Raw genomic sequence first — 14,966 nt, 5'->3', positions numbered from 1 at the left:
ATAGTGTTGTGAGAATCCAAGCTGAGAAATTTGGGGTTTTGTTTGTTCTAAGCGTTTTACGAGGATACAAACATGCAACGTGTACCAAGCATGCTCCAACCTTTATTCTCCTTAGAAATACATAACACTCCATCATGAAATGGTTAACATTATAAAACAGTATGTTTCTGTATCACTAAAAATGCTGGACAATGATTCAAGTTTTACTCTTCAAACTTGTTTGCTGATTCTGCAGTCACTGATTCTGCAGTCACTGATTCTGCAGTCACTGATTCTGCAGTCACCCTCACAAGCTTGGAAACTCATATCCACATACATTCCTGAAGAATTCAAAAAAGAGGCACTGAAAGAGCACAAGGATCTGTCAAAGAGGATCAGATCGTAAGACAAAACCTAATTTTTGTGACTATTTTAAGGATTTACAAAGATAATGCATACTCAGTATTGGAGTAGCGTGGCCTGCTTTCATTGAATTTCTGTCATTTTACAGTAAAAATCCAAACTGCTAAGTGGAACTTTGTAGGCTAGCTATTCTGCAGTGGTCATGCAGGCTGCTCATCTTGTGTGTCTTTCAGTCAGTTAAAACTGGAAAGCAATTCTATCCTAGGTATTCAGAAGGTCAGACTTTGTAATCAAAATGGTTTGGCTAGCATTTAGTTATGAATCTATGAAAACTTTGGCAATATCAAGAATGTTACCAAAACTAAGCTGTCTAAAAAAGTAAATCACAGTAATTAAACAAGAAACCATCAATGTAAAATGTCTTACAAATGTAACATGTTTGTAAACTTCCTCTGCATTTTCTAACGTGGGTCCTAGCAGTAAAATACTGAACTTGAAGCCATGGGTGGAAATGTTATTTATGCTTAGCAAGTTTGTAAACATGGAATGTTTTGTTTTGAAATACTCTAGTGAAGTGTATGGTATAAGAAGGCAGGTTTTTTTTAATTTCCTCACAGAAGCGAGGATACAATGAAGGTTTCAAATCGGGTTCATTCTCTCCCAAACCATCCATGACCTGTAATGAAATTGAACAGATTTGTGAAATATCTTTAGCTAGTTCACAGTTACAGGCAATAACAGGAAATTAAAAACAGCCTCAACAATCCATTCAGAGGGTCAGGCTGGCCAGATTTGTTAACAGTGACTGTATGAAACAAGTGGGAGTTTAAAACAAGTACGATTTACAGTATCCTTGTCTCTATTACGGATAAAGCTGATTTGTCAGAGGTACATATCTGCTTTGGGTTGCACTGACTGCTGTGGTTCCGTGTTAGCCCCAGAAATGCTTGAAAACTCCCTTGACACAATGTAGTACAACTGGCCCTGAGGGAACTGAAGCTATGAAGTGAATTACACTTGAAAGGGAACACTATTTGTGTACTGCTAACCTGGAGCTGATTGGTAAGTGATTATTTACTTTGCCCAGGCTGAGTTCCTCCTTCCTTTATTATCAAACACCATTAAAAGCAATCAGTGTTTAATTTGGCGATTTTGAGAATGTCTAAAGACTCCATTAGATTTTACTTCTCACTCACGATGAACTGGGAATAACCCAAGCTACTTCAAACTGTAACTGTATTTCAAAAAGAAGCTAAGCAAAACATATTTTCTTTATAAATCTCGTATAGAATACTTACATGGCCATTAGCTACATCAAGTAAGTCACGTAAGCGACAGCCTCTACTGTGCCTTCTTTCATAACAAATGCTGTCTTCTAGGATCACATAGTCTGTGCCAAAGGATCGCAGTATTCTGTAAACATCTTCAGGAGATCTCTTGGCATAGATCTGATAAATCTATAGAAGAAGAAAACTAAGCTGTAAGACGTGACATTACCACTATTTGTTTGCTCTTTCCTGATTCCTTTATCTTGAATCAGAGAAAGAACTGAGATGTTCCACATTCAAATCCATGTGATTTGAATGAAATATTAAAAAAACAACAACCCAAATGCTTTATTCAGTAGCGACTTACGAGTTCCTATATTATGGCTACTATGAGGCACAATAGTACCTCTGACTACAAAAACACTGGATGGTGCTGCTGTCTGCAGAAAGGCCTTGGTAGATACCTGTGAAACTTTCAGAATGTCTAAATTACAGGAAGCAATAGTTTAAAACAATCTCCCCAGCTTTGTGTGGAGTTTCTCAAGGTGGTTTCTATATAAAAAATTATGTGCTGCTCTGGGAACTGAAGGGAGTATCAGGCAAATCAGGAAATGCTCCGTGTGGGTTTAACAGCCCAACTAGGCAGCAGGATCTCTTAATGCCACCAGTACCCAAACCAGCTCACTCAGAACTAGCTTGAGTACCTACATACAGTTATTCAGCCATACACCAGCTGCCAGAAGTGAGTTAGCAGATGTCCAAAGTACTATGATTTTCACAGAAGAAATTCCATTCTGGAAGTGTATCTGAAAGTAAGTTAGTTCAATGAGTAAAGCATGTGATGTCATTTGTAATGTGCCATTACAGTTTGCATGTATTTTCTGGAATGGAGCCACTGATACGGGTAAGAATTAGCTTAAACAATCAGAATACCCTTACCTGTTTTGTTCTCTCTCTCAGATTCTTATCCTCATAATGGGGATGATTAGTTAAGGTCCGTCCAGTGCACAGTTTGACTCCTGCTAATAGCTGCATGCTCCCAGCAAACACTGCTGTGTTTGGAGTGTTTGACCTAAACAAACATTGGTAAGTCTGAAGAAGTCTCCATAGGGGCATTTTTGCATTGCTTGTTACAGATCAGAAGGAAAAAAAAGACTGAAAAAATATTTTTCTGCCTCTCCTCTATTCAGGGAGCGAACTGTTCAACCAACTGTATTTTCTTCAAATATGAAGCCGATAAATCACAATAATACTCTCTAACTGCAAATAAAAGATTTACTGTGCACTATAAGGAAATTCAGGGAAAACATGATCCTGAAGATCTCAAACTGCTTCCCCATTTCATATATTTCTTGGGTTCACATAGCCTCTGATTATTTGTAAATTTCTATATCCTTATTATTCTAATATTTCAAGAAACTATTGTGACTTAGATTTGTGTCTGATATATAAGGCATTCTATATAAAATGGATTATTTAATCCAAATGCTAAAACTTCTTGTTACTGCCCCAGCATTCGCCATTCACTTGGAATGAAAACTCTCTTATGTGAGACCTTAAACCTCTATTATGACAACTGTGGGAGGGCGATTATGAAAAAAGTCAACCCAGCTGCAAAAAGCAGGGCAGGGAATGCAGAAGATGCCACATAGAACTGTTGTCAATTATTGGTACTGTAATCTCACCTGAAATTCAAAGCCAGTGTCTAGAACTGTTATCTAAATAACAGTCTTGGTATCTCAGGATTGTTTAAATACCCGTAATGAATAAATGATGTTTTGCACACCTTCTCCCCAACAAGTTTACAATCTAAAATATATGTAAAGGCATAGCAGACGGGCATAGCAAAAACATAAAGTAAAAATGCCAGGCAACAGAGACTACTGTAAATAGGCTAATTAAAAATGGTCAGAGTATGAGTGTTTTCTAGCGCTTAGTAGGCATATAACCATGAGAATTTCCATGAAGACTAAAACAACAGAAAGAAGCATACGTTAAATCATGTAAAAATGAAATTAGGAAGGAATGTTAATAGTTGCCTAACATCCACACACATGCACATATGGCACCTAGAGTAGTCAAATAACTGACACTTTGGGGTGCACTTTAGGAAGCCTTTTGAAACTGCAGCTATGAATTCAGTCTTCGTCAAGGTCCATGATCAGCTTGCGAATGTTAAGAGACAAGTATTAAATTTTACTATCGCCTTTCAAGAGATTATGCTTACCAAAGGAACTAATAATTAGAAACCCTTCCTAAAAATTCTTGCGCTGGTACATCAATCTCATGTAGGAAGGACAGAGGTAGTATTTTTATAGGCCAGTTTAACTTTACTGATACACTAGTTTTTTCAGCAGTTTAAAAAACGAGTTTCATTCTGAGGTCTGGAAGTCTCTTTTAGAATTTATTTTTTACTTGATATATTCAAAGCCACAAGTGTCATAAAGTAAATATTGCATTAAAAGAAATTAATTCATCTTAGAATTTAATATTATGCAAATGTAATGGCCCTGACAGGCTATCAGCTAGGGCTCATCCCTGAATCTGCAGGAAAGCACAATTCTTTAGAATAAGCTGAAAAGAACATGGACTAGATTCACAAAGGGACTTGGTAGAGCTTAGACACCTAAATGAAAATTATGATTATCGAAGCATCTTCAACATGTTTCTGGGTTTATGCCTGGGCTGGGAAACTTCTACTGTGAGAAGTCTGTTTCTGTGTTTGTTCAAGATTTGTTCAAATTTTATAATGCTCTGCAGTACTTATCCCCTGACTTGGTCTTATCAAGGCAATCCTGCACTTCTGATTCCTAAAGAGCCCAATATAATGCAAACTCGCAGAATCAAACTTTCTGAACCTCCCCCCCCTAAAAAGTAACAAAGGCAAAACCACAAGAAAACAACAACAACAAAAAATCCCAAGAAGCAGCCTGCAGCCTCTTTTCTTATAAAAGAAAGCTAGAGGAAATGGTGATAGCGCTCTTTTTCCATAACTTAGTAGTAAAAATGCTTGTCAAAAATGTAGAAGATGCAGGATTCAATTCATCCCCTTTCTAAAAGCTTTCACTCTTGCCCAGAAGGGGTCAAATATAGCTGAGTGCATTCTTTATTTATCAGGTATTAAAAGTTTTGCCAGCACTTCCTCCTCTTCCTATAACTTAAAAGCAATCCAGTGACCCTTGCTTGCTTTCAAAAAACCAGCTTATGTGCCTTGGTCCTGGATGGAGTTCAAAATCAGGTATTCCAGGTGAAGGCAGATGTTTCCCTGAGACAGATTTACATGTTTAAAGTACTAGAAAATTATACACCTTAAGACAGATCACTGCCTGTACTTCACTGGGGCCAGCTTAGACAGTTCCCAGACCAGCATGTGCTACTATCAGTGCTACTGCAGGCACTCTTTTCCCATGCTTTACTGGCAATGCCTAGAGCACAAACCTGGCGCTGGATTTCACTGCTGTGGACAGACACTTGGAAGCTGGGAGGTGATGCTGAGCTTCATGCAATGTCTGCCCTCCTTAACTACATCTTGAACTCTCAGCAGGCGGCCCTTACTGAGTGTTTATCTTCCAAAACAGCCACTAGAGGGAGACATGACAATTAACTAACATTTTTCAGGTACAGGGTGATTTCTACATTCGATGCAAGCGTCTTTCTCTAATACTCCTACCTGAGTCAGATACTAACTGCTGTGGTCTGTATCCAAGGCAGCTGATGTGCTTCAAACCACTGAATGACACTTCTCTATTACAGAAAAACGAAGCAATTTTTACAAATGTCTGAATAAATGATGTATAAAATGAAAGGATAATTTGTTTTTATAGCTTTCTGCCAAGCTCCATACCACACTGCCCAACCTGCAAACAATTTATTCTGTACGAAATGTCACTAAATAATGACAAGGACTTACAGGTCAAACTGATTTACATTACATAATTTAAATGTAATTCCAAGCAGACCTGATGGCATTTTGAACAAATAATCTCATTTATTTTTGAAGCTCTAAGCTTTCATCGAGTTAATTACAGATGAACTAATGGGTAAACTAAGCACTGTAATATATCATATGAAGCTCTTCTTTACCTACACTTAAGAATTTAGAGAATTATGTAAACACTAAAGAACAACTCAATAAAAATAAAAGAGTTTTACGGGAACTACAGGTCTATGCCTAACTTGCACAGACTCTAAAAGTGGTAGTAATTCTTTCTCTTATTAAGCTGCTAAAGAATTATTGTGAGCTGGTTTTAAAGAAGCCCTACAGAAATAGCCAGCGTTGCAATTATAGGTTACATAATTAGAAATAAAATGGCTCTTTCTATTAAAAGCCTTCCAGAGTTGAACTCTGCAGTTGGCTTTCAAAGCCATAAAATCTGACAAATCTCAGATTATTCCTTTACAAGTGCCTTGGTGTGATATGAATCTACAAAGCAAAGGGGTCTGAGAAAAGATGATTCTGAAAAGGGGCTCTCAAATATGCTGCTCAGATTTTTTTTTCTTTAAAAGAAAGTCTTTTTATTTGCAGAATGCTGTATTAAAATATTACAGGTTTAGCTGCAAATGATAGGCAGTAAAGCATATTCAGTCAAACTGTCACCATTCTTTTTTTTCCCTCTGGTTTGGAAAGACTGAAAATTGCAAAAATGGAAAATGACAACCACAAAGAAAGAGCAACAAGATGCATTTTTGTTAGTCCCAGCCTCAATTTTATGCATGCATATTTTGTTCACATAAAGGAGCGCACCTACACAGTTGGTACAAACCTAATTCTCAGGCACTATCAAGTTCATGCCTGAATTCTATTGACAAATCAGTCAGTGACAAAGGATAAGCCCAAGAATTTAAGAAAATAATTACAAGAAAAAAAGTGTAGTATTGCCTTTAAAGTCTGGAATATGTGTTGATTTTAGTGTGATTACCCTGAAAATCAGGCACATGAGTAAGAACAGAGAGGTAAAATTTATAGCTGGCTTGAAATTAAAATATAGCCATTAATATAAATTACTAAATGAAAGAGTCACCATTGAAACATAGGTATCCCATTTTTGTAACCTTAGGAGCTTTTTGGAAATTTGTGGGGTTTCCACTAGTATAAAAATTTGCCTGCTTGTCCCCCACACCTGATTCAAATACAGTTGACATAGAACTATGCTCTGCCCAATCTCAGTCTCAGTTAACTTTTCCACTGTTTTAGCTGTTGTCTGAGATTCTAAGAAGCTTTTCCATGATTTTTGGTAACTGCTTATGAAATATTCCACAATTCTAGACAGGTTTCCCCTTTAAAGGCAGAAGACATTGCTTCTTAAACACTTACCAGAAGTAAACAGAGTAGGGAAGTTCACGCTATTGTTTTGCTCATTCTACTGATATTCTTCCCCATCTCACAAATGAGCATGTTGTTCCTGTTGTCTTAGGGAGAAAGACCAAAACTAAGAATTTTAATATACCTCCCATCTGGGAACACAGCTGTGAACTACCCCTGGGTCACTGGCAGGACCTTCTTGACTTTTGTTTTTTTTTAAATAAAGCTAAGAAAATGCGGTGGTGGGTACAAAAAAGCAAGAGACTGGGATATGCAAGATTATTATGTAAAAAGTTGTACTCCGCAATAGATGCAGTCCAATACTATGCAGTAACTTTATCATAAAGATATAAACCAGTATATCCTCCTGAAAATGCTATGGTAATTTTAGTAAGGGGAAGAGTAAAAAATACATCTGCAGACACTTCACAGTGGACAGACTAATATTTGGCTATTATTCAGATTGTATATTTAGACAAGTTAATATGCATTTAGATCTAAGCAGATAGAAGGGTTTTCTTGTTGTGGAAAGATTGCAAGACAAATTAATTATTCCTAATTCACTGCTAGACTTGACAAATTAGAGCTTCTCATACTCAGTTTTAATAAGGAATGATTAGCTCCTGACACCAACCTTGACACATCATTAACTACAGCAAAACTATCAAGTGTTAGTAGAATTTTTTTCTTAGACATCAAAACTTCAGAAAATCTGTCCCACTTTAAGAAATTTACCATAAATTTTGTTGACTTGTATTTAAAGCATACATAATTAACTCTTCTTTACATGAATAATATTTCTAAACACAATAAATTCTAAGTAGAAAATTTCTCTCTGTAATTGTCTGTCATGACTTAAAATGAAAAGAGGACAAGCACCAGTTTAGCATTCTCAGCACTAAAAACATAAGAAAAATTATTCTCATTGGATCCAGTCAAATCCAGTTCATGGCTGGGAATAACTCCACATGCATATTTTATGTATAAATCTATATATAACTCCATATATTGTACACAGGAGACCTGAGCTATTAGACATTTACCATCTTTTAATAAAACAGTAGTGCTAAAAGGAACTGGCTGGCAAACATTAGTCACAAAAACGTGTCAATATGGCTGCAAAGGTTCTAAATGATGGAAAAAACATGGCCTGCTTTCAAAATAAGTCAGTGAAGGCTTGTAATATATTTTACTTCTAAATTACTCCTTCTAGTTTATGGATTAAAGAAATACAACATTATGGAGTGTAAATATGTTACTATGGGTAGAATAGGCTGGGTGACTGGCTTCACTGAAGTTAATTGCATATGAAAACACTATACAGGGCTTCAAGGAAATACTTCAACTAGTACAATGCTAAATGTAGTAAATTCAGATTTACTTTCAGAATGTTTCCTCCAGAACATGAAACTGATTTTTTTAAAATAATCTTTGTCAGAGCTCCAAATAAATACAAGTCCCAGGAATATCTCTGTTCAGAACATAACCTGGAAGTTTTTAATGGTTACTGTATGTTAATAGAGAACACATCCCTTAAACTCAAAGTCCTCCAGAGAACATCCTACCTGGCCCTTTTTCTCAGGATCTTCTACATGCAGTATACCAAACTCTTTGCACCTAAAAATACCTTCCTATGCTCTGTGAGAAAGCAGAAGTGATGAGGTGGGGTTGAAATTACTAACTCATACTCCTGAAAGAGACTTTGCACCTATGCTCAGCTGTGGCAAGTTCAAGGTCAATTACAAATATTTTGTTTACAGTTTAGAACACATATTGGGATTAATTCTAAGAAATATAAGCAATTTAGTTTATTTTAAAGTTCAAGAAACAGACTGTAGAGTACAGATTTTCCAGCCCTACAACTGTACATCCAAGCTTTTTAAAATTATGAAGTTGAAAAAAGAAGACCAGGTTGGGGGTGTGTGGAAATTGCACTGCAAAGATCTATTAATGTAAAGAGGTAGCTATAATATGACGGAAGAAGCTTGACACCTCCAAACTGACCTCTTTGGGCTAGGAAATCTATGTGTGCTTATGGGAACAAATGGACTCAACTGGTTCCCTGACGCACATGCAATACAGCAGCGTAATACTGAACTAGAGTAGGGTGGTCTGGGGGATTTTGCATATAGCTGTTCTTCACAGCCGTTAATATGCTAACCTCTTGATAGCCCATTCATCCTTAACTATCTCCATGGGTCACCAGAGTTCACTGATGAGCTGTGACAAATAAGGAGAACACTATAACTAAGAACATTAGGTCTACACAAATAGTATCTACTTAACTAGAGAAAAAATCCTCTTACTTAATCCAGTTCATCAGCTCCACAGTGTCTGGGTCATAGAATTCTCTCAGCTCTGACAGTTCATCCATTATTCCTGGCCAGAACTATAATGAAAACAAAATAAACCAAAGAGAGAATGAACAAAACAAGTTCTGGATGTTGAAACACATTATTTCTTCTCAGCTGGTAACTGATCTTGTCCAGATTATGGATAAGTTGCAAGACATAAGCATATCTACTCTTATGAAGGATAGGTGGCTGTCATTGCAGTATGACCACACAGGTTCAGAGCCTGAGAACAGCAGCTTTTCTCAGATGCATATCTCACTGGAGGTTTCCAGAAATCTCTGAGTTCAGATCAGTTTGTACCTTAAAATTGATGGGAAACTAGAATTTGCCACCAAATGTGACTGTTGTGCATTGTATCTACTTCACATGCAAACCATTTCAGTTCCCTGGCCTATAGGATGAACATTAATGTTTTAAGTTAGCTCTTAACAGACCAAGCTTTAAGAAAAGGAACAAGATACAGACGCATCATGTAACAGTTCAATAAGTAACAGCCAAGCTATTAAATAATGCCTGTGATTACAGGAGAAGGAAAGGCCCCAGGAATTAGCATTAGGTTTGCAAAGGCAAAAACTAAAAAAAAAAACCCAAAATCAAAACCCAAAAAATGGTAGGAAGTCTGTATCAAAAGTTAAAAATCATCAGATGTGCTGTGAACGCCATTAATGGCATTTCAGAAGTTTGAATTCAAACAGAACCACTGAAGCAAAAAAGGAAAGTGTGACTGAACAGCAACATCCAATAGACTATCAGGGGGAAAACATTTCAAAATTTACTGAAGACAAAGAATACATAAATCAAATTTGGAGGAAAGAAATAAGGATTGAAATTGATTACAAAAAGCTTACTCCCTCCTCGCCCCCCCGCCCCCCCCCCCCCCCCCCCCAAAAAAAAAAAGATAACAGAACAAAGATTTATTTAAGGGTTTCTTTTTGTTTAAGCTAGTGAATATTCAAGGACAGAAGCAATTAAGAAAGATAATGACAATGCTAATGACTAACTGATTGCTTTGCATCATTCTTTACTAGAGAGGCTGTTGTGGTGAAACCTATTCCGAACCTGCTTTCTTTAGATAATAAGGAATCCTGGCTTGCAAAGTGAAATGTCACAGCAAAGTGTAAGAAAACTGGCATGACTATCTAAAAAGCCATAAATCATCTAATTTAGATAATATTCATCCAAGAGTTCAGAAGAAGTTTTAATGCAATGCTGCTGAGCTACTTAGCAAAATATGCACTCTTTCACTAAAATTGTAATTATGTAGAAGGACTGGGGAGCAGAATACAATTGGGCCAATTAAGATACTTATTAATTTAACTGTTTACCTGATACATTTGTTAAAGTAATATTGACTGGTAGATTGAGCAACACGTAAAAGATAGTAACAGCAGTATCACCACCTTAGAGTTTTGGGAAGTACAGTTGTATTATAATAGACATATTTTTGCTCTTGAGAGGTTAGTTAATAAGTTCAGCAGTTGTGAAATAAGACCGTAGAGTCTCATAATGAATCAAAATTTCCTCCCTTCATTGCTGAACTACCCTGGACAGCTAAACATTTTGAGAGCTTGGAGTCCTTCAGGCTGGAGACAGAAGGGAATGGGCTCTGCTTTGCTTCTAGATCATGCTGCAAACCTGCCCTGCAGTCTACTGAGAACCTGACACTGTGCTATCTACTGAATGCTGGAACTATTATATGGCATTAACTGATCTACACAGGATCTTGAGGCACAATGTCATACTACTGCAACTTTTGATTAAGTACAAGCAGTTTTCACCAGAGGAAAATTTTACTGAATTTAAAAAGACAGAATTTTGAGGTAGCAAAATTTTCAGGTAACACTACATTTAATTAGTCAAGCCAAGGGTAAAATGAGGAACTTCAGGAGTTCCAAAGACAATGGAATAATGACAAAGTAAATAAAAAGTAAAGCATATGAAAATATGGACCAGTTACACTGATATAACAACTCCGTCTTGTAAATCAAGTATATGTCAGATTGAGAAAAAGGAATGTGACATAAGGAATGGATAAAAATAACAGATTCTTTAGGTAAGGGGGATATAACAAACCATTCAGAATAAGGAGTGATACGTAAAAGAGGTTTCCCGGTTGTAACATGCTGATATCTGGAGTGAAAGTCTTTAGGAAAAGAAGCCTGTCATCAAGTGGCTTAAATTAGCAACACAGAAATTTTGTTCTGGACTGGAAAAATCTTAAGGACTTGTAATTTCCAAAAGGCTTAAAAAACATGTGCATAGAAAAAGGTATGACATGTTATTGTTGACTCGCATCAAAACAATAAAGAAAGCCAAGAAAACAGAAAGGTGCCATACTCTAAATACTGATAATGGGGAATATTTTTCCTAAGGTATGTAATTACTCATTGACAAATATCACTAAGACCTAGAATCTACAAAAATAAATGAAATAATAAACTCTGAACTTGATGACTATAGAAAGAAATCAAATTATTACAAGATTTAGGTACTGAAGAAGTTGTTTGTTCCCCCAACCCTAGCTCCTGGGTAGATGCAAGAGAATTTTTAACTTTCAGGAGTAAAATGAAATCTTTCGTGAGTGAAAACATTATCCCAACTCTCCATATTGTAGAAAGATTTCATCTTTCTCTTTCACATTTGTTATCCCTTTGGCTCACAGTCATGAATTTCATCCAGTATAACAATGCTTAAGTGTCTTATTGAATATCTGGTGTGCTTTGGGTTTTCAGTGTACCTCTATTTATTAATAGTCACTACCCCTGAATACATATATTGAGGATATATACTTGACAATTTTTAACTCAATGGCTGTGGTAAGAGATTTTTAAAAGCTTGCAGCTTTTCCCCACAAACCACCTATCTTTTTCATTCCAGCCAGAAAGTCCAGAGTTAGACAACTGTGCTAGCCACAAACTTGCAGATGCTGAACGGTCCACTGATGATCATGGGAGTTCAGCACTTCTCAAATACAAGGACACTTATTTTGAATTCAAAAAGTATATTTTTTGGTCTCTGAGTGTACATGAAAACCAAGTTATATTGGCCTCAGAACAAAAATTGTGTATTTAAAAATCTATTTCAACCTTAAAAAGGATTAGATATTATGAATAGAAATAAACATGACATTTTCTTTTGTCATTTCTTCTACAGACTGACAAGGTTCCAAAGTTTAGGTTTAAAGGATTAATACATACAGTATACAGGGAGCATTTCAGTATAGCCAAAGACTGCTCAGATCATTGGTATATGTTGCGTTAAACGCTGCAATAAATGTATGTATGTTTGGAGCAAAAGGACTTGGCCATGATGAAGATAAAAATGCAGTTTGAGAAATTTTATGAATGGATAGTTTACTAGCAAAGAAAAGATTATTTGGCAAAACCAGGAACTATAGACTTGCTGAAGCTCAGGAACTAATTTTAAGTACCAACAATTTATTTAGTAATGACTGACATACAAACACAAATTGGTGGGTATTATTCAGTTGAGAAGTTAAAAGCAATGGACATGGATGCAGCTGAAATCTGCTTATAAAGAGTACGACGTGAAACATACATAATATTTAGTACTGCATAATATGTGTGTTGTGTTATCTGCAGCACAGCTGAAGTATGCATGGAAATACTTCAGCACTTTCACTTTATGTAAAAGACGTTTGTGCAATACTAATGAAGAAATCTTGTGTAAATAGAAATACAGATGTCTTACAGGTCTCAAAACATACTATACCTGAAATCTGAAAGATAGCTAGCATTGTAGCTGCATTTGTATCTCAAATGATCGTTCAAGAGATGTATTTGGGACTGTAGTAACCACATGCCTCAAAAGAGGCTTTCATTAGTTTATTCAGTATTAGGTTAAGAATCCCCTAAACTCCTATTTCGAGGAATGGCACTAAAGAATAGTTCTTCTGACAAATGTAACTGTTACAGGTAATGAAATGCAAAATTGCCCTACTACTAGTTCAAGAAAACCAGCCATGATGACCAGTTAACTTTGTGGTGAATAGGCAAGCTGCTCATGCAATCTGAGCAGTCACAGTGCGTGAACAGATAAATTCTTATCTGGAAAGGAGAAAGAGAAGTAAGTCTCTCTTATCAAAATCTACTTGCACTGTTGGTTTGTTTCTAAAGGATTTAGAGAGAGAATGTATAAACACATTCTCACAGAAGCAATGGATACTTTCTGGATCTCTCTGCATAAGAATTTTTATTCTGACCATTCCCAGGGAATCTGGTGACTAGTTTTATCTGTCAGGTAGGCTTCTTTCCTGAAGACTCACTAACACAGCTTTGCACACACGTGCGCGCGCGCGCACACACAGAGACACACACACAGAGACACACAAAAAGATATCCACCCCTCTGGTAGCTGAACTGCAAGAACTGATTTAAGACAAAAAAATACTGAGAGGTGATGTATTTCTTTATTCCCACTGAGCACTTTGAAAAATGGTATTTTTAATGTCAATAAAAATTATTTCCTCTATTTAGAAGAAACACAAAAATAATGCTTTTCAGGCAGACTGAGCACAACTAATGACTGATCTAAAGCCTATGAAAATCAGTGACTTCTATTGACTTCAGAATTGAATCTGACAGGATTTAGGAACTTCACATCTGCTCATGAAGAGTGGGAGGAAAATTATTCCTAGATGATCTGTCACATCAGACTATCTATTAGAATGTCATGCTCTTGGTATCACCCATGTCAAAAGAAATGGCGTTATTTCTATCATTTTCAAAGATGATGAAAATGGTAAATTACTTCCCTAACCAGCATACCAATGGAAAAAAAAAATCCTAAAAAGTCTTCTAGGAGAATAATAAGAAAATATAAGTGGAATACATCAGTGTAACTTTACTAAACAAACTGTTAGAGTCTTTTTTAACTTCTCGTTTCACTGTTTTGAGGAGGGGAACAGACTTCCAGAGCAAACTCTATTAGCAGCTTTCTTAACTGTTACGTTTTACTACTACCTTTTAAACTTTAATAATGAAAGTCACCTTGAGTTTCTCTGAAGGTTATTATTTAACAGAAATATTCTCATCTCATACTAGGTATCACAGAAGTAACTTCACCACCAAAGCAGCATCTGAATTTTTTGTCGATGTAAATACAGGTTTAAAGAATGGTATGCCTGAATTAATGTTCTGAATTTCCCTGCTATGACAGGCTGACAGACTAATAATCTTGTACATATTATTATTTTAAATATGTTGTTTGTGTTTACATTTAAACTTTGACCATAACAATACTTTGTTTCTGGGACAGACTGAAGATTATGTAAGTACTTGAGGAGTTTAACCATTCTGTACTTTAAAACATATGAGATGAGGCACAGCAGTATAGAACATTATGATTATTTCTGCTCCTACAATGAATCTTTACACAATTTAACAATCTGCATCTTATCTGCAACTTAGTTAAAACCAAAGCAGACACATTTCCATAAAATCATGCATTTGAGTAACACCTAGTAACTTACACATACAATCAGACAAACATTTGTATCTATGAACAACTACTTTGGATCAAATGAGCTCAACTGATCCTTTACATATAATTTCATATGCAAAAAGATACTTGCACTTCAATTTTTAACATTCAGCTACCGATCTTGTGCATAATTCTATAAAACAACATCCCTTTATGAGAAAAGGAAAATTCCATGCAACTAAAAAAATGCCGAAACAT

At 36.1% G+C, this 14,966-nt stretch overlaps 1 protein-coding gene across 11 annotated transcripts in view; it reads right to left on the bottom strand.

Moving 5' to 3' along the window:
* The window catches only part of DPY19L3 (dpy-19 like C-mannosyltransferase 3), a 38,620-nt gene that overhangs the window by 2,094 nt on the left and 21,560 nt on the right, over window positions 1–14,966 (bottom strand). For 5 of the 11 annotated variants that reach the window (XM_064459513.1, XM_064459509.1, XM_064459510.1 and 2 more), the window contains 4 exons: window positions 9,219–9,301; window positions 2,550–2,682; window positions 1,641–1,799; window positions 260–1,018 (listed from right to left, as the gene is read on the bottom strand). In XM_064459513.1, coding sequence (XP_064315583.1) covers window positions 857–1,018; window positions 1,641–1,799; window positions 2,550–2,682; window positions 9,219–9,301 — 537 coding nt within the window. In that variant the 3' untranslated portion in view covers window positions 260–856. The other 6 variants (XR_010374272.1, XM_064459514.1, XM_064459515.1 and 3 more) reach the window with 4 other exon arrangements.

This window comes from Phalacrocorax carbo, chromosome 8 (genome assembly GCF_963921805.1).
Source record: "Phalacrocorax carbo chromosome 8, bPhaCar2.1, whole genome shotgun sequence".
NCBI classification, from domain to species: Eukaryota; Metazoa; Chordata; class Aves; order Suliformes; family Phalacrocoracidae; genus Phalacrocorax; species Phalacrocorax carbo.
The sequence above is the reverse complement of the archived record's forward strand: the minus strand, read 5'-3'. Positions and strand labels throughout refer to the sequence as shown.